Raw genomic sequence first — 20,195 nt, forward strand, 5'->3', positions numbered from 1 at the left:
TGTCTCTCCAATAAGCTTGGGGGCTCTTGGAGAGCAGAGTTGTGTCTTGTTCATCTCTGTGTCCCAGTACACAGCACACAATGTAACACTTTAAAACCACTGTTGAGTAATTGTCCATTTGTCTGTTTTGTTCCTGTACTAGATAATGAGCTACCTATGAGCAAGGATGAAGTTTAAATTCATTTTTGCATTTCTGCTTATACAGGGTCTTGTTTAATTGTTACATTTTTGACTAATAAATTGGGGTCACATTCAGTCACTGGACTAAGATTTCTTTGCAGTGGAAAGTGTAGGCTTTAGAGCCAGAAAGAACTGAACTGAATTCCCAAGTTGATTATGTATGAGAGATATGACCTCAGGCAAGGTATTTAACTTCTCTGAGCTTCATTTGTACAATGGAAATACAATATTCCAATGTCGTGGTGCTGTTGTGAGGTTAAGTGAGATACTATAACTAAACACATCTAGTGTCTTCTTTTCCCTCCTGTATTTTATGAGGTATCGTGCTAAGTGGTAGGTATGGTCCTACAGACACTAAAGGTGACAAAGATGATGAGCAGACATTGTTGCTATCTTCAAGTTGCTTATAGCTTAGGAGAGGAGATAACAGCATACAGTAACTACACAAAACAATAACTATAATCTGTGTCAGGAAGTGGTGAGTATCATAAATATGAGAATCTCTTGAGCTAAGCTTGAATTTGGATTGAAGAAGTGGCTTTTGTAACCCATCAAGCTCTGACCTTGGCATACCCATTTTTCTTCATTGTTGACGAGTCATGAATAAGGTAAAGACAGAGTAGGTGACAGCACATAAAGGGACACCTTGCCCTAACTGCCCCACTCAACCAGGAAGCCTGACTACCTGAAAATCCGCGTTCATTGAAGAGCCTTGCTAACATGATAAGACTGTCCAGCATAAGTGAGATACAGCTAGACATCAGTACCCATCAACACCCTGGAGCACGTGCATGGAGTGTTACTTATCGGCAACGTGATCCTGAGGCAGTTCCTTACCTTCTCTGGACCTCCATTTCTTTATTTCTAAAATAGGAGAAAAATTCATGTCCTGCCTGCCTCGTAGGATCTGGTAAATGGAGGTTGAGGATGAGCTTTGTAAATTACGAGGTGCTATTCATCTGTCATTGAAGGATATTGTTCTTAACACCCGAATGGAGCATAGGACATAAGTATGTTTTTATGGGGGGCAAAGAAGAGGCAAGCTCAGGTTTGGTCATAGGTGGGGCAGCCATGGGTGGATGGTGGTAAGGGGATACGTTGCGCAGAGGCTAGAGAGGACTGTGAATGTGCAGAAGAGCTTACGGAGGCTGAGCTAGCGAGGCAAAAAGCCTTCAACCAAAGTTGGGGACACAGAAAGAGCAAGGAGTTACTGCAAGGCAACGCATCTGATACCTTCAGGCCTCTGCAGAGGCTGTTCCCTTCCCTACCTCGCTAGCCTCATCTCCTTTGGGAAGACAAATTTCCAGAAAATAAGCCTCCCCCAGGAGGCTTTTGCCCAGCCTTTTGTAGCACTTTGTACATCTCATCACTCCTCAGCCCACCATTTTCTAGGTGGTTATTTGCTCATCTCTTTTTCTCATGAGATGATAAGTTTGATGTTGGCTTTTTCTGTATAATTCCTGAGCCAAGTGCAGGTCTGGTGTGGAGGAGGTGCTTGAGGAATATCTGATGACTAGAAATGAACGTTCAGTCTTGTCTTTACTGCCTCATTTACTCTAAACATTCTGGCCTTGTCATTGCCGTGGAATGTGCCGTGTTAGGTCCTGCTTCTGGCCATTTTCTACGCTGTTCCCCAACATGGAGTACCCTATTTCCCCTTTCCGTTTCATCAGTCAAAATTCCGTATGTCTGTTAAAACCAACTTCAAATGTCCACTTCCTCCCTGAAGCTTTCTTGGGACATGCCTGCCAGCTACCAAATACTTGCCAGATTCAGTAGGAGAGAAACTTCTGCTTGGGTCCCACTTTTCATTAGTGTGAAGGGGTTGAAGCAGATAATTGTGTGGGGCTTCTTCAGTTCTACCATTTTATAGCTCCGTAATGCTCAGGGATTGTTTAGAATGTAATCTTCGCCAGGCCCTGCACCATGCACTACGGATACAGAAGTAAGTAAGACTAAGGACACTGAAGCTAGCAGAGAAGCCGGACATGCATGGAAGCCATGACAGTACGTACACCATAGGACATGCCATGCTAGAGCTATGTACAAAACACAGTTAGGAGCTCAGCAGAGGGGAAGCAGCTCTGTCTCAGGTGGAGAACAGGGACAAGCAAACAGGGTGTGATATTTGGACGAGTTTTGAATGATAATTAGTAGCTCACCATCTACAAGCAGAAAGGGAACTCATTCCAGTGAGAGGGAAAAGGACGGACAAAGACATGGAGGCAAGAAAACAGTTAACTTGTTCAGGCCGAAGCAAAGGGCGTGAGGTAAAGAAATCAGGTGGGATGGACAGAGTGCTCACAGGGGTACAAGGGTGGTAGAATGCAGTAAATGAAGTTTAAAATGTAGGCCTAGGTCTTGAACGGCATGAAAAGTTGAACCATTACCCTAAAGGTAATGGGGAGCCATGGAATGTTTTTGAGAGAAGGCATAATCTGATACATAGTTGAATACTTACACACTGCTAAGTATTGTTTGTTATCTTTGCATATATACTTGCCTTATCCTCCATAAATCTGAGCTCACAATGGGCAGGGGCTATTTATAATCCTCCAGCAGTTGGCACAAGGCCTGCCATGTGGTGGGCTCCAGTGTGTTGCGGAGCTGATGGGCCCCCTTACACACACATATACACATCACCATGGAGCCAGCCCTCCCAGCCTGTGGCTGAGCCTTGCTCAGAGGCCACACGCATGCTCCGTCTACCTGCAGAAGCACACCTGGCCTATTCCTTCTTCCCGTCTGATTTCATCCCCTCTGCTGGGGCATTTTGGGCTTGCGCTGTGCCACTGTGGTACTAAACAAAATACGGGGCCTCAGCTTTGGTCATCAATGCCATGACCCTGAGTCTGAGCTCTTGTGCCCAGATGATGCCCCTGCTGAGGGACCCTATCTTAAGGGTGGCCCAGTATCCAAAGATGCTGGCAGGCTTTCACCAGCATGTGAGCAGAAAGTGACATACTGTAATTATCCACGGAGATGGGAGAAAACAAAGATTAATTCTGAGTCAAAACATGTAATTTTCCTTTAAAACCAGAACTGCTCTTTCACTTAAGCTGTTTGATGCTTGGGTGGAAAATAATACAAAAAAGGGGAATATTTCAATCCCAAATTAGAGCTCAGAGTCTTGTATCCTACTGGGAATTCATGTTTAAGGATTACTGGCCAATCTAGAGCTAAGTGGTACTCATAGTTTGATGAGGCAGAGGTGTGTGCATAGGGAGGAAGTTATTTTTTTTTCTTTATTTAAGGGTGGGTGCAGTTAGCTCTGAACTCATGAGGAAGGAGCTCTCTAGATCTTTTCTGAAGAGGGCTCCACAGCTCAAGGCAAGGAAGTACCATGAACAGTTAAACTCAGGGCCCTGAGATCTCCCCTGTGTCATGGTTCCATCCTTCCCCATCTCCAGGAGCTCTTCACTAGTGGACACTGAACACACTGCACTGCAGGGTGAGGGCCTGTGCTCCAGTCTCGGCTCTGACCATGTGACTCTGACCAGCTCCTTCTGCTCCGAGTCCCCATGTCCTCATCTGTATTGTGAAGAGAGACTAGAGGATCACTAAGGTCTCTCTGAGTGTCAGCACCATATTGTTGGTAGATGACAATGTAACATACAAGAAAAAAATGATTAAGGATCAAGATAATTTTTTATTTAGGCAGAGGACCTGAAATAGGCAATCTCCAAATTAACTTGTAAGTAAGATTCTAATACTTATTTTGAGTTTTATAAAGCTTTAAATGTTTAAGAACTTTATTTTTTAGTGTATTTATTTATTTTTGAGATGGAGTCTCACTCTGTTGCCCAGGCTGGAGTGCAGGGTGTGATCTCGGCTCACTGCAACCTCTGCCTCCTAGGTTCAAGCGATTCTCCTGCCTCAGCCACCCGAGTAGCTGGGATTACAGGCATATACCACCACACCTGAATAATTTTTGTATTTTTAGTAGAGACGGAGTTTCACTATGTTGGTCAGACTGGTCTTGAATTCCTGACCTCATATCCACCCGTCTCAGCCTCCCAAAGTTCTGGGATTACAGGCGTGAGCCCTGTGCCCAGCTTAAATGTTTATGAACTTTAAAAAAAAATTTATTTATTTTACTTCAGGTGCATACTGGATCTGGCGTTTCTCCCCATGTTATCCCTCCCCACCCACCCCTCCCTCCCCAACCCCTGCTGTCTCTCCCCCACCCCCCCCAACTGCCCCCAATGTGTGCCGCTCCTCTCCCTGAGTCCACGTCTGCTTGTTGTTCAACACCCACCTATGAGTGAGAACATACGGTGTTTGGCTTTCTGTTGTTGTGTCAGTTTGCTGAGAATGATGGTGTCCAGATTCATCCAAGTCCCTACAAAGGACACGAACTCATCATTTTTTATGGCTGTGTAGTGTTCCATGGTGTATATGTACCACATTTTCTTTGTCCAGTCTATCATTGATGGGCATTTGGGTTGGTTCCAGGTCTTTGCTATTGTAAACAGTGCTGCAATGAACATACGTGTGCATGTGGCTTTATAGTAGAATGATTTATAGTCCTTTGAGTATATACCCAGTAATAAGATTGCTGGGTCAAATGGGATTTCTATTTCTAGGTCCTTGAGAAGTAGCCACAATGGTTGACCTAATTTATACTCCCACCAACTGTGTAAGAGTGTTCCTATTTCTCCACATCCTCTCTAGCATCTGTTGTCTCCAGATTTTTTAATGATCGCCATTCTAACTGGCATGAGATGATATCTCAGTGTGGTTTTGATTTGTATTTCTCTAATGACCAGTGATGATGAGCATTTTGTCATATGTTTGTTGGCCTCATATATGTCTTCTTTTGAAAAGTGTCTGTTCATATACTTCACCCACTTTTGAATGGGCTTGTTTGTTTTTTTCTTGTAAATCTGTTTTAGTTCTTTGTAGATTTTGGATATTAGCCCTTTGTCGGATGGGTAGATTGCAAAAATTTTTTCCATTTTGTTGGTTGCCGATTCACTTTAATGATTGTTTCTTTTGTGGTATAGAAGCTCTGGAGTTTAATTAGATCCCATTTGTCTATCTTGGCTTTTACTGCCATTGCTTTTGGTATTTTAGTCATGAAGTCCTTGCCTATGCCTATGTCCTGGATGGTTTTGCCTACATTTACTTCTAGTGTTTTTATGGCGTTAAGTTTAATGTTTAAATATTCGATCCATCTGGAATTAATTTTAGTGTAAGGTGACAGGTAGGGGTCCAGTTTCTGCTTTCTGCACATTGCTAGGCAGTTTTCCCAACACCATTTATTAAACATGGAGTCCCTTCACCATTGCTTGTTATTGCTGGGTTTGTCAAAGATCAGATGGTTGTAGATGTGTGGTGTTTCTTCTGGGGTCTCTGTTCTGTTCCATTGGTCTATGTCTCTGTTTTGGTACCAGTACCATGCTGTTTTGGTACCAGTACCATGCTGTTTTGATTACTGTAGCCTTGTAGTATAGTTTCAAGTCCAACAATGTGATGCCTCCAGCTTTGTTCTTTTTGCTTAGGATTGTCTTGGCTATGCAGGGGTCTTTGGTGATTCCATATGAAGTTTAAAGTGGTTTTTTTCCAGTTCTGTGAAGGTCCTTGGTAACTTAATGGGGATAGTGTTGAATCTGTAGATTACTTTGGACAGTATGGCCATTTTCATGATATTGATTCTTCTTAATCATGAGCATGGAATGTTTCTCCATCTGTTTGTATACTCTCTTATTTTGTTCCACAGTGGTTTGTAGTTCTCCTTGAACAGATTCCTTTACATCCTTTGTTAGTTGTATTCCTAGGTATTTTGTTCTCTTTGTGGCAATTGTGAATGGGAGTTTGCTCTTAATTTGGCTCTCTGTTTGTCTGTTATTGGTATATAGGAATGCTTGTGATTTCTGCACGTTGCTTTTGTATCCTGAGACTTTGCTGAAGTTGCTTATCAGTTTGAGAAGATTTGGGGCTGAGACGATGGGGTCTTCTAGATATACAATCATCTGCAAATAGAGAGAGTTTGACTTACTTCTTTCCTAATTAATTACCCTTTATTTCTTTTTCTTGCCTGATTGCTCTGGCTAGAACTTCCAATACTATGTTGAATAGGAGTGGTAAGAGAGGGCATCCTTGCCTAGTGCCTGATTTCAAAGGGAATTCTTCCAGCTTTTGCCGTTCAGTATGATATTGGCTGTAGGTCTGTCATATATAGCTTTTATCATTTTATGATACGTTCCATCAATACCTAGTTTATTGAGAGTTTTTAGCATGAAGGGCTGTTGAATTTTGTCAGAGGCCTTCTCTGCATCTATTGAGATAATCATGTGGTTTTTGTCATTGGTTCTGTTTATATGATGGATTACATTTATGGATTTGCATATGTTGAACCAGACTTGCATTCCCAGGATGAAGCCTACTTGGTCATGATCGATAAGCTTCTTGATGTACTGTTGCAATCTGTTTGCCAGCATTTTATTGAAGATTTTTACGTTGATGTTCATCATGGATATTGGCATGAAGTTTTCTTTTTTAGTTGAGTCTCTGCCTGGTTTTGGTATCAGGATGATGTTGGTCTCACAAAATGAGTTAGGGAGGAGTTTCAGAAGGAATGGTACCAGCACCTCTTTGTACATCTGGTAGAATTTGGCTGTGAACCCGTCTGGACCTGGACTTTTTTTTGGTTGGTAGGCTACTGATTACTACCTCTACTTCAGCTCTTGTTATTGGTCTATTCAGGGTTTCAGCTTCCTCCTGGTTTAGTCTTGGTAGAGTACAAGTGTCTAGAAATTTTTCCATTTCTTCCTGGTTTACTGGTTTATGTGAGTAGAGCTGTTTGTAGTCATCTCTGATGGTAGTTTCTATTTCTGTGGGATCAATGGCGATATCCCATTTATTGTTTTTTTATTGCATCTATTTGATTCTTCTCCCTTTTCTTTTTTATTAATCTGGCTAGCAGTCTGTCTATTTTGTTGATATTTTCAAAAAACCAGCTCCTGGATTAATTGATTTTTTTGAAGGGTTTCTTGTGTCTCTATCTCCTTCAGTTCTGCTCTGATCTTAGTTATTTCTTGTCTTCTGCTAGCTTTTGAGTTTTTTTTAATCTTGCTCCTCTAGCTCTTTAAATTTTGACGATAGGGTGTCAATTTTAGATCTTTTCTCTCTTCTCTGGTGGGCATTTATGGCTATAAATTTCCCTCTTGACACTGCTTTCAAGGTGTCCCAGAGATTCTGGTAAGTTGTGTCTTCATTCTGGTTGGTTTTGAAGAACATCTTTATTTCTGCCTTCATTTCATTGTTTATCCAGTCAACACTCAGAATAAAGTTGTTCAGTTTCCAAGTGGTTGTGCAGTTTTGAATGTGTTTCTTGATTGCAAGTTCTATTCTGATTGTGCTGTGGTCTGATAGACTGTTATGATTTCTGTTCTTTTGCATTTGCTGAGGAGTGATTTGCTTCCAATGATGTGGTCAATTTTACAGTAAGTTCAATGTGGTGCTGAGAAAAATGTATATTCTGTGGATTTGGGGTGGAGCGTTCTGTATATGTCTATTAGTTCTGCTTGGTCCAGCTCCGCATTCAAGTCCTGGATATCTTTGTTAATTTTCTGTCTCATTGATCTAATATTGACAGTGGAGTGTTGAAGTCTTCCACTATTATTGTGTGGGAGTCTGAATCTCATTTTAGGTCATTAAGAACTTGCTTTATGTATCTGGGTGCTCCTATGTTGGGATTGTATATATTTAGGATAGTTAATTCTTTCTGTTGGATTGATCCTTTTACCATTATGTAATGTCCTTTTTTGTCTCTTTTGATCTTTGTTGGTTTGAAGTCCATTTTATCAGAGACTAGGATTACAACCTCCGCTTTTTTTTGTTCTCCATTTGCTTGGTAAATCTTCTTCCACCACTTTATTTTGAGTCTATGTGTGTCTTTGTATGTGAGATGGGTTTCCTGAATATAGCACACTGATGGGTTCTGACTTTTTATCCAGTTTGCCAGTCTGTGTCTTTTGATTGGGGCATTTAGGCCATTTACATTCAATGTTAATATTGTTGTGTGGATTTGATCCTGCCATTTTGTTACTGGCTGGTTTTCTTTCCCATTAGTTGACTCATTTTGTTCATTGCATTTTTGGTCTTTGCCAACTGGTTTGCTTTTGCAATGACTGGTACTTGTTTCTTTCTGTGCTTAGTGTTTCTTTCAGGAGCTCTTGTAGGGCAAGTCCGGTGGTGACAAAATCTCTCAAAAATTGCTTGTCCATAAAGGATTTTATTTCTCCTTCACTTACGAAGCTTAGTTTGGCTGGACATGAGATTCTAGGTTGAAAGTTCTTTTCTTTAAGGATGTTGAATATTGCCCCCCCTCCCCCCCCCCCCCCCCCCCCGCCAACTCTCTTCTGGCTTATAGGATTTCTGCCAAGAGATCTGCTGTGAGTCTGATTGGTTTCCCTCTGTGGGTGACCTGACCTTTCTCTATGGCTGCCCTTAGCATTTTTTCCTTCATTTCCACCCTGGTGAATCGGACGATGATATGTCTTGGGGTTGCTCTTCTTGAAGAATATCTTTGTGGAATTCTCTGTATTTCTTGAATTTGAAATTTGGACTGCCTTGCTAGGCTTGGGACTGGATAATATCTTGGAGCATGTTTTCCAGCTTGGATTCATTCTTCCCGTCATATTCAGGTACACCTGTCAAGCGTAGATTAGGTCTTTTCACATAATCCCATATTTCTTGGAGGCTTTGTTCATTTCTTTTCACTCTTTTTTCTCTTGTCTTGCCTTCTCTTTTTATTTCATTGAGTTGATCTTCAATCTCTGATATCCTTTATTCTGCTTGATTCAGCTATTAAAACTTGCATTTGCTTCACATAGTTCTTGTGCTGTGTTTTTCAACTCCATTAAGTTGTTTATGTTCCTCTCTAAGCGGGCTATTCTAGTTAGCATTTCGTCTAACCTTTTTTCAAGGTTTTTGGTTTCTTTGCATTGAGTTAGAATGTGTTCCTTTAGCTCAGAAAAGTTTGTTATTATCCACCTTCTGAAGCCTGTTTCTGTTAATTCATCGTACTCCTCAATCAAGTTGTGATCCTGTTCTTGAGGAGTTGTGATCCGTTGAAGGAGAAGAGGTGTTCTGGTCTTTGATGGTTTCATTTTTTTACGCTGTTTTTTCCCCATCTTTGTGGAGTTACCTGGCAGGGAGCTGCTTGATGAGGTTGCTTGTCTGCCTGTGGAGGCACTACTGGGTTTCTAGGGACTCCTTCAGGTTACTAGGGAAGCTTACTGCGTCTTTTTTGTTTATACTGGCCTGCCTTTTCCGCTGACATGTAGGTGCTGCTGGGTTGTCAAGAACGCTGTCCTGTTGCTACATAGGCTTTCTCAGTTTCTTGTTAAAACATGTAGCCCAGTCCCACCCTTCTAGTGGTGGGTTGTGCCCTTCCTCCACTGGGCTGGATCATTTAGTGTTCATCTCAGACTGTGGCACTGGCTGAGCAACCCACTAGAGTCAGAGCTTCAGCCCTCTGGGGTTTGTTGGGGAGGGTAGGGACCCGCCAAGCCACATTTGACTGTCTCCCCCTTTCAGCTTCCTCTTTCTGTGGTCATGGGTTAGGAGCCCGCCCAGCTGCTCCCACTTGCAGCTTCCTCTCGGAGGAGGGGGCAATAGCTCAGTCTACAGGCTCTTATTCAACTCTGTGCTTGTAATTTCCAGTGGTTGACTAGCAAAGATCCCCTGTTCTGTGTATTGCTGAGGCTTTGGGGGAAGTGCTGTATCTGGACTGGAGCGCCAGAGAGGGAGTCTCGGACTCGCTGGTCAGATGCACTTTCTGGGTGAAGTAGCACCCCCCCTACCTCGGTCTGCCCTGAGTGGGCTTTGCTCACCATCAGACCAGACCTGTTGAAATGCACCTGATACCTCAGTTGGAGCTAGGAGATCTCTGGATTTCTGAGTCTCTCTTGCTGGGTGTTGTGCCCTGGAGTTGTGTCTAATTGGCCATCTTGGATCTACCATGTTTAAGAACTTTAACCAATCAAGAATGACTTCTAAGAATGAACTGCATGCTTCCCTATAGAGGTGAGCTCCTCAGAGGCGGGGTTTATGCTTTAGTCAGCCACTCATCCCAGAACTTACCCCCATCAGGGGCATGGTGTAAAGTGTTGCTTTTCCTGAGTGAATGAATGAATGCATACATGCATGTATGCACAATGCAGGTCAGGTACTTTAGGAGCATAAGAAATAGATGTGATTCTCCTGCAAGAGTTTCCAATATGCCACAATGAGCACAAAGACCCCAGATGATTTAGAAACAATCTGAGACAGGGTATCAGAGGTCCTTGTCATGAAGACTCTATTGACATGGGGCTCAGCGATGTATGACTCATAGCATTTTGGAACACAGGCCCTGAGACATTGCTCAACCAAACAAGTCAAGGGACTTGCCCTAGGCCTTGATGAACTGGTTGGAAATCTGAGATTGCAACCCCAAAACTAGAGGACATGAAAACATTTATTGAGCCTCTACTAGCTGCTGTGCACTGTACTAAGCTTGTATCCATTCTGCAAAACCATATTTAGAGATGGTTGTTATTATCCCCATTTATAGGTAAGTAGAGAAAAGCTTCTAGAGGCCAAGAAACTTGCCTAAGATTCTATAGCTCATATGAGTCTGAGACAGAATTTGAACCCATGCTGATGAACTTCTACTTGAAGTGAACCTTAGCTAGACTCCAAATCAACTTTCAAATTATAAAAGCCTAGGATCAAACGCTGGCTCTCCCAAAAACTCTTTGACTTCTGTCATCTCAGACCTTCTCATCATCTTTCTGAGCCTCCTTTTCCTCATTTGTAAGATGGGAAATATAACGTCTATGAAGAATAAATAGTACAATGTACACAAAGTACTCTGTACAATAAATAATGGGGATGTATTATTGTTTTTATTAATAATGGGGTAGGGAGGAAGGTACATCAGTGCAAAGGCCCTTAGGCACACACATACATGAGCAAGGTCATGGCAAAGGTCAGTAGAAAGAATGGTCTGGCAGGAGCCAGGAGTTGGACATTGTTATGTCCTTCAAGTAGGATGGACCCCTGAGGGAGTGGGAGATGAGTCTAAGAGGTAGGGCAGGGCCAGCACATTCCAGATGCCATGGGATGTCACGGTCCTAATGCTAGCTGGGCTCACAGCCAGTGGTCATCGAAGTGCTCAGTGCTTCAGGCTCTGGCCAAGTCCTCAGACAGGATGGAGGCTCACCTCCTGAACTTCTCTCCTCAGTGGCCCTGCAAGTTGGCCCCAGAAGAGGACCCAAGGTGGAACTTCTCACGGGTGTGTCTTCTGCAGCCCAAATCTTTACATCTTGAGGGAAGGAGACTATCATGTGCTGACAGCATTCTGCTGGGTGCTTTAACACATATCTCATAATCATCTTATATGTGAGGACTGCTGTCCATACTTTTTGATGAGGTAATTGAAGGATCAGAGAAGTTCATATATGAACCTCAGAGGATGAGGTATCAGGAGAGGTAGCATATAGAAACATCCAAACTAATTTAGAATAATGACTGAACCCAGCTCCCCAGCAAGCCCCATCCCTGTGGATTCCCAAGTTGGAACCAGAAATGTGACTATGCCCTCACTGTCTGACCACTTAATGATACTTTCTTTATGCTCAGGAAATCCGCTCTTCTGCCCCATAAAATCTCTGTGGCAGAACTAGGATTATCTTTCCTGCTGCACAGATGGGATACTGAGTGTCAGCAAGAGGTGAAGGGAAGATGCCCCTGAACACAGCCAGTAGAGCGAACATAAGCCCAAACCTCTCTGCTCTGCCACTTACCGCAGTCTCGGCATGGGAATCGCCACCTTTTCAACCATGGAGTTCAGCCGATAATAATCCAAAAATGTTCTTGCCACGTTCCGCCCCAGTTTCATATCTGCAGGTGTGTGGGTTAAGGAGCAACTTTGAAAAGAGATTGAGACAGAGTGAAAAGAGGACTACTAATAAAAATAGTAACAGTAATAAAAACAGTTACACCACTCATAATCCTAAGCTTTTTGTATGCATTCTCTATTTCGATCCTTGAAAAACCTTAAGTGGTAATTACTATTATTATTATTATTTTTTTTTTGAGACGGAGTTTCGCTCTTGTTACCCAGGCTGGAGTGCAATGGCGCGATCTCGGCTCACCGCAACCTCCGCCTCCTGGGTTCAGGCAATTCTCCTGCCTCAGCCTCCTGAGTAGCTGGGATTACAGGCATGCACCACCATGCCCAGCTAATTTTTTGTATTTTTGGTAGAGACGGGGTTTCACCATGTTGACCAGGATGGTCTCGATCTCTTGACCTCGTGATCCACCCACCTCGGCCTCCCAAAATGCTGGGATTACAGGTAATTACTATTATTATCCTCATTTTATAGATAAGGAAACTGAGGTGCACAGAAGTGAAGTAATTTGCCCAAGGTCACAAAACTGGGAAGAGGAGGAGCCAGGATATGAGTCTAGGGATTCTTACCCCAAAGCCTGTGCTCTCAGCTTTTAGAGTATACTGCAACCCTTTGGAAATCACTGGGCTGCCCCATCTGGCCTCAGGTTGATCAGGATGGAGCCAGATAAGCAAAAACCCCAAGGGCAAGAGACCTTTGTTGTATACAGACCAGGGGCTCCTTGACCCTTAGGGCTCAGTCATCCACTTTAGTAACCTTAGGCACAATGATAAAACCCTGTGACCCTAATTAGTGTCCCCACTGCGCCTTGAAATTCCACCAATAATTAATCTTTTGGTAAAGACTTGTGGTTGGTAAAGTACAGATTTTGGGGAAAGGGCCAATTCTATAATGACCATTAACACCTTAATGTGAATTAGTACGACAGTCATCTATTCAACAACAGAATATCTTTGTGCATCTCAGGGCTTTGCTGAAGTACCTCCAGACCCCATCCTGCCTTTTCCTTGGCCAGTTTATACCCCTCACTTCTCTAATGAGGTGATATTTCTTTATTAGAGCCCTCCAGGATATTCTTATCCTCTCATCCCAGAACTGTGATTGGTGCCCTTGCCCCACACTCTCATGAGTCCCGAACTGGCTTCATTCAAAGCGCTTATCACTTATCTCACAGTATAGGAATTATTTGTTTACTCAGCTTAATCCTTAGCCATTCCTTCTCCCTCTTCACTTAGCTCTGAACACCACGCTGTCTCTAACCCTTCTCCAAGACACCTGCCATCTCTTGAATGCTTTCACTTCTTTTCACCCGCCTAGAATAGGCCAGTATCATCTTTCTCCTGGATTGCTGTCATCCTGTCCTCACTGGCTTCCCTGCCCCAGAAGTGCCCCACTCTGGTCCATTTTCTACAGTGCAGCGAGGGATTCTGCAGTGCAGCTCTGTGTCCCTCAGCTGAGTAAAACTCTTCAGTGGCTCTGAGTTGCCTTCAAAGTCCAAATTTCCGAGCATGATTTACAGTGCTGTTCATAGTCAGGTCCCTGATTATTTTTTGTGCTTGTTACCTCCCACCTACTCCCCTTGCCCTTCACATTCCAGAAACACTGAGCTTCTGCCTACAGGCCTGTGCCCTACATGCCATCTTTCTAGACCACTCTTCCTCCCTTCACATGCCTTCTAGGACCCACTCCTTCTGAGCCTCCAGAACTCAATTCAGTTGTCACTCTACTGGATATGTCTTCCTTGGCTGCCCTTGCTGTGATATGAGTCTCTCCTAGGCCTTCCCACAACCTATTCTTCCTGGCCTTTCCCAACCAGAACACTAATCATACTGTACTCTACCCATCTCTTTTTTCCAGTAGCCCCTTCCAGCCTGCAAGCTCTATGAAGTAGACGTCATATCTGTCTTATTCATCACCTAAACACCCACATACTCATCTGACAATAAGTATGAAATATATATTTGTTGAATTAATAAATACTAACAGCTGGCTAGGCACGATGGCTCATGCCTATAATTCCAGCAATTTGGGAGGCCGAGGCAGGTGGATCACCTGAGATAAGAGGTTTGAGACCAGGCTGACCAACATAATGAAACCCGATCTCTACTAAAAATACAAAATTAGCCAGGTGTGGTGGTGCATACCTTTAGTCCCAGCTACTCAGGAGGCTGAGGCACGAGAATCACTTGAATCTGGGAGGCAGAGGTTGCAGTGAGCCAATATTGCACCATTGCACTCCAACCTGGGCAACAAGAGCAAAACTGTCTCCAAAAAAGAATAAAAATAAATAAATAAATTATAGCTAATACTTACATAATGTTTAATATGTGCTGGGCAAGCTTTTTTTTTTTTTTTTTTTTTTTTTTTTACTGTAAGTTCTGGAGTACATGGGCAGAATGTTCATGTTTGTTACTTAGGTATACACATGCCATGGTGGTTTGCTGCACCCATCAACCCATCATCTACATTAGGTATTTCTCCTGATGCTATCCCCCTGAGCCTCTCACCTTCCCTCAGGCCTCAGTGTATGATGTTCTCCTCCCTATGTCGATGTTTTCTCACACATAGTTCAACCCCACTTATGAATTAGAACATGTGGCATCTGGTTTTCTGTTCATGTGTTACTTTGCTGAGAATAATGGCTTCCAGCTTCATCCATGTCCCTGTAAAGGACATGAACTCATCCTTCTTTATGGCTGCATAGTATTTCATCGTGTATATGTGCCATATTTTCTTTATCCAGTCTCTCATTAATGGACATTTGGGTTGGTTCCAATTCTTTGCTATTGTGAATAGTGCTGCAATAAACACACATGTGCATGTGTTTTTATAGTGTGGTTTAGATTTGTATGTCTCTAATGAACAGTGATGATGAGCTTTTTTTCATATGTTTGTTGGCCGCATAAATGTCTTCTTTGGAGAATTGTCTGTTCATATATTTTGGCCAATTTTTGATGGGGTTGTTTCTTTCTTTCTCGTACATTTGTTCAAGTTCCTTGTAGATTCTGAATATTAGTCCTTTGTCAGATGAATAGATTGCAAAAAGTTTCTCCCATTCTGTAAGTTGGCTGTTCACTCTGATGATAGTTTCTTTTGCTGTGCAGAAGCTCTTTAGTTTAATTAAATCCCATTTGTCAATTTTGGCTTTTGTTGCCATTGCTTTTGGTGTTTTAGTCATGAAGGCTTTGGTGCTGGCAATCTTTTAAGTATCTTATGTATATCGACTCATTCAATGCTCCCAATAACCCAATGAAATAGGTATATTATTTACACTGTTTAGAGAAGATAAGTAATTTCCCCAAAGGTTGAGTACCTAATGAAGAGGTGGGATTGAAAATGAGTACCCTGACTGCATGTGTTTGTCTGCCTTCCCAAACCACCTCTCCAGCACCTGAACCATTCCACATTCACTTCTGTGTCTCTCTTGCCTATGGTTGAACACCCTCCACCTACTGAGAAACAAGACTCACAACCCTGACTCATGAGCAGGTGATGGAGTCACGCAGGGTAATATGTAGAGAAGGAGGAACCTGAGATTTCTCTGAGAGGATCAGTGGAGAAAGACCATTCTCAACTGGGCTATAAAGGCAGGGCAACTGACGGGGCATTTTGGGGAGAAGACACAGTGTGAGCAACAGTGCAGAGAAGATTTTCCATCCATCCATCCATTCACCTATTCATTCATTCATTCAACAAGCATATTTGGAAGGCTGTAGTGTGCCAGGGCCTGTGTGAGGGGAGTGTTTGGTGGCAGAGGTCTTGGTAGGTCACAGTAGAAAGGACAAAGTGGAGTGGGAAGAAAAGATGCAGTTGCACTTGCAGGATTGTTGGGCAGTTGCTCCAGGCCTTTCTTCAGTGCTGTCTGGGGCTAGGCCAGGTCTTCGGAGCCATTACTCCATCCAGGACCATGGAGATGGACAAGTGTTTGAGAAATAGGCAAGTGAGTTCTCCGTACATTCTTCAAAAAGTTCCCAAGAGGCAGAGGTTGCAGGGAGCTGAGATCATGCCATTGCACCCCAGCCTGGGCAACAAGAGTGAAATTCCATCTCAAAAAAAAAAAAAAGTCCCCAAGCTGGGGTTGAACATGGCCTGGGACATGCAACCTAACATTTATAGAGCCTCTACTATGTGTCAGGCACTGCACTCGGTGCTTTGCCTATGAGAGCATTTTAATTTTCAAAACAATCCAGTAATGAAGGCTATTTTATCTCCTGTTTGCTATGAGAGGTTAAGGAATTTGCCCAAGACCATATAACTGGTAATGTCACTGTCAGGACTCAAACCCAGGCAGGTTTGACTCCAGAACCATGAGTTATCCACTGTCCTGGCCCATTTCCTGATTTGAAGGTACCTTTTCTATCAATGCCTGAGTCATCTCAGGCTAGTGCCTGGTGGGAGAAGGGAAAACACCAGACAAGTTGTTTATGACAGTGAAATGTACTGCAGGCTTGCTAGGCTCAGGCTGCCACCTACTTTCTTCCTCTGGATGTGATCGACTTTCTCTGTCCTCTTCTTTAAAAAGTTCACAAGCTGGCATTGGGCATGACCTCTCTGAGCAGCAGACTCTAGAGGCAGTCTCACCTAGCCTTCACCCAGCCAGTCTCCAGTTGGTTGGAGGAAACCAAATCGTGGTTGTGTGTACCAGCAAGAGCTACAGTGCACAGAGGAAAGCAGAGCTTCCTGTGAATTGAGCTAAAAGGTTGCAGCAAACGTTTTGAAGGCAGATGTATTTAATACAAATCCTGGCTCTGCCACATGCTGTGTATTTTCCAGAGATGCCTGTGACAATATGTCCAATCTCACATGTTATTGTATTACATGACCTTGCCACTCCTTCCACTGAGAGGTATACCCTTCCCTTGAATTTGTATGGGTTTGTGACTTGTTTTTAACCAAGAGAATGGCAGAAATGATAGAAGTGAAATAGTGGGACTTCTGAGGCGAAGCCAGAAAAGGTGAAGTAACTTCTACTTGCTGGCTGAAATTCTCAAGCTGGAGTCCTGAGCCTCCACATGAGCAGTCTGACTGCCCGGAGACCCTGGGACCCTGAGATTACAGAGAGAGAAGAGAGATTCCTGGCCAGCCTACAGCTCCTCCAGCCCTCTACTGTTCCATCTCCAGCCACTGTCTGACTGCAACACACCACTCTCTAAGCTAAAACCACCCAGCTGAGGCCTCCTCAAATTTCTGACCCACAGAGAACATAGGGAAATAGCTATTGTTTTAAGCCACTAAGTTTTGGGGAGATTTTCTAATGTAGAACTAGAGAACTGGAACACTGTGGGACCTTGCATGAGCCATTTCTTTTCCCTGAGTTGCAGTTTCCAGCTCACAGCATTGTTGGGATGAAGTGTGTGACTACACCTAGTTGATGGATAACACAGGGGTTGGCTGAATGAATGAATGAATGGATGAGGAAGAGAGAAGCCTGATCCCTTTCTCACCAACCCATACTGAGGCAGACTTAAAGCAACTGTAGGAGGTAGCCTTATAAATCAATCCTCTTGAACTCTAAGGGAAAGGAGATGGGCTGTTCCAGCAAAACATGCCACTGTGAGGTGTTGATCATTCTAGACAGGATCTGTTTAAAAGCTAGTATTTTAAAGATGGGCATTGTCTGAGATAACAGTCTTTCCTTTCTCCCTCCAACCCTATTACATATTCCCTAACCCTGAAAGCCTTACTCCAGATTATTTACTGCAATGGCCCTGTTTGAGTCAAGAAATAAGACATGGGCAAGAGGAGAGGAGGGATTGATTGAACATTTTCAATTAAAATGAGCTGTCTTTGAACAAAGATTTAAAATCCAGGCAAGAAGAGGCAATAATTCTCTTGGCTGGAATGCTTTTCATTGTATTACAGAATTAAGAGATAAAAGATTTGGGGTGAAAACTCTCAACTATTCATTATGAACAAAAATCTCAAAATGGTTTGTAAGTTAAAAATCTCATCATTTTCTGATTCCTATGTAGGCCATTGATCTGTTTCTCAAAAATGGCAGGGTATAGCCAGCCACACGGGGAAGGTAGAATCAAGACCCTCAAAGCAGTAGACCAGGAGAATTCAGATGGGATTGTCCAAAACTTGGACTGATTCCATGACTTCCATACAGAGCTGTTTTGAAATAAAGGGTGAACGTCAGTAGCCCCAGCCTCCTATTTAATGGGGTCCTTCAACAGGTAATGAGGGGTTGAACATTTGCTGTTCATTCTCATTCATTCACTCATTCCTTCATGCATCATTCAAAGATTTGTTGGGTTCCTTCCATGTATATACTACTATGAAGAGGACAGGGATTGGAGTTAAAGAAGAATTAGATAAATACACTTTATATTCTAGAGAAGGAAACTGACATGTTCCAGTTAACTACATTACCTAGGAGGCTGTTGCACTGTCATCTTCACAAAAGCAGCTACTAATTTTTTAGAGTTTACTTTGCGACCCATACAATGTAGTTACTATCACCAATCCTCACTAAGGCCCTGCAAAGTCAAAGTACAATTCTACATACATTTCACAGATGAGGAAACTGAAAACCAGAGACTTTACGTAAGTAATTCAGAGTCTCAGGGCTTGAATGTAACAAAGGTAGCAGATGAACCTTGGTGTCTTCTAACAGCATGCATATGTTGTTTCCTTTCTTGAGTGTGATCATACACTTTTGTGTTATAATCACAGTACAATTCAAACACAAAATTCTGTGGATGTGTATAAGGACATGGAATTCCAAATGGAGGAATTGTGAAAGGCTTCATGGAAGTGGGCCTATAACAAAGAATTGAAGGACAAAGATAGGTCTTAAAGTGGGAGGAAGAGAAAGATAAGTATCAGCAGAGAAACAGAGTGTGGTCAGGCACATGACCTGAAATAACACAGAAAAGGGTGTTGGGAAAAGCTGCAAAGGAGAAAGGACTTAGTGGCTACACAAATGGGTTATGAGTAACACATAAAAAAGGAACAGCAAACTGCAGAAGGCCACAGCTGGCCTCTGAGGAGGAAGGCTTCTCCATGCCTCATGTTCTGGTGCAGGATGACCTAGGCTCTGTTACCATAAAACTTATACTCAAGGACGTAAAACCCCTTCATACCACACTATGACATAGCCAGACTTGTAGGCTCCTTGTAAGGCCTGAGTTCCACCGACTGCACATAGATAATAAGCTAAAGGTAACCACATGTTCTTGTTTTGTGAAACTCCCAAACCCACTGTTATCAGTCCTTAGGATGACACACCAGTTCCGGCTCACTGATTCACTCCACCATCACTCCACCCCTACCCTATAGATCAAAGTGATTGTAATCAATAAATAGCGTAGATGATCAGAGCTCGAGGCCTTCACTGTCTCCTCCAAAGTAATAAAGTGATGGCCCCCTGGTCCCACTTTCTCTCTTAATCTTTTTCTCATTCCTTTGTCCCACTGAACTCGGGGTACCCACGGGTGATGTAGGGCTGCTTCTCTACAAAAGGGTCCCAGGGCCCATGTAGCTAAACGTGTAGAGTGGAAGGTGAGACTGAAACACTAGGCTAGAGACAAGTGAGTGAAGGCATTGAATGCCAAGTTTAGAAACTTAAACTTCTATTCCGTAGTCAATAAAAGCCAGTGGACATATAGAGGTTGTATCTGTTACACATTTTTTCAATGTATATTTACCGATCATCTACTATGTTTACTGTGTTCAGGTTTTTTGGAAGTTTCAGGTTATACTATGGCTAAAAACAAAAGGAGACAAAACCAAGACAATGGTTAAGTCTAGAATTAGAGACAGATAGCAAGGTAATAAAAACAGAACAAACAAACAAAACCATACACAAAATTCCAATTAAAATAGTACTCTGAAGAAAGTGCAGAGTGTGCACCTGTGGGTAATGCAGGCGGGGGAAGGCCTCTCTGAGGAGTGGCTATGAACTGATAGTGAGCAGTGACTGCAGCGGTACCTGTAAAGAGGGAAGGGTCCTTGAGTGAGAAGCAGAAACTGGAAGAAGCCTGGCAGAGGGTGATGGGCTAGGGCTAGATCACTAAGTCCTCTGGGCCACCTTAAGGGGTCTGGCCTTTCTTGGCGAATGGGAAACTACTGAAGAGTTTGAAGCAGGAAAATGACATGGTCTCG

The 20,195-nt window shown here is 43.0% G+C and overlaps 1 protein-coding gene across 7 annotated transcripts in view; it reads right to left on the reverse strand.

Annotated features, from left to right (window-relative positions):
• LOC101050152 (AGBL carboxypeptidase 4) overlaps nt 1–20,195 on the reverse strand; it is a 1,418,805-nt gene that overhangs the window by 13,166 nt on the left and 1,385,444 nt on the right. For all 7 annotated transcript variants that reach the window (XM_074380786.1, XM_074380790.1, XM_010349316.3 and 4 more), the window contains one exon: nt 11,979–12,075. In XM_074380786.1, the coding sequence (XP_074236887.1) occupies nt 11,979–12,075 (97 nt within the window). The remainder of the gene's footprint in view (nt 1–11,978; nt 12,076–20,195) is intronic.

The sequence above is a fragment of the Saimiri boliviensis genome, chromosome 11, assembly GCF_048565385.1.
Source record: "Saimiri boliviensis isolate mSaiBol1 chromosome 11, mSaiBol1.pri, whole genome shotgun sequence".
Lineage (NCBI taxonomy): Eukaryota > Metazoa > Chordata > Mammalia > Primates > Cebidae > Saimiri > Saimiri boliviensis.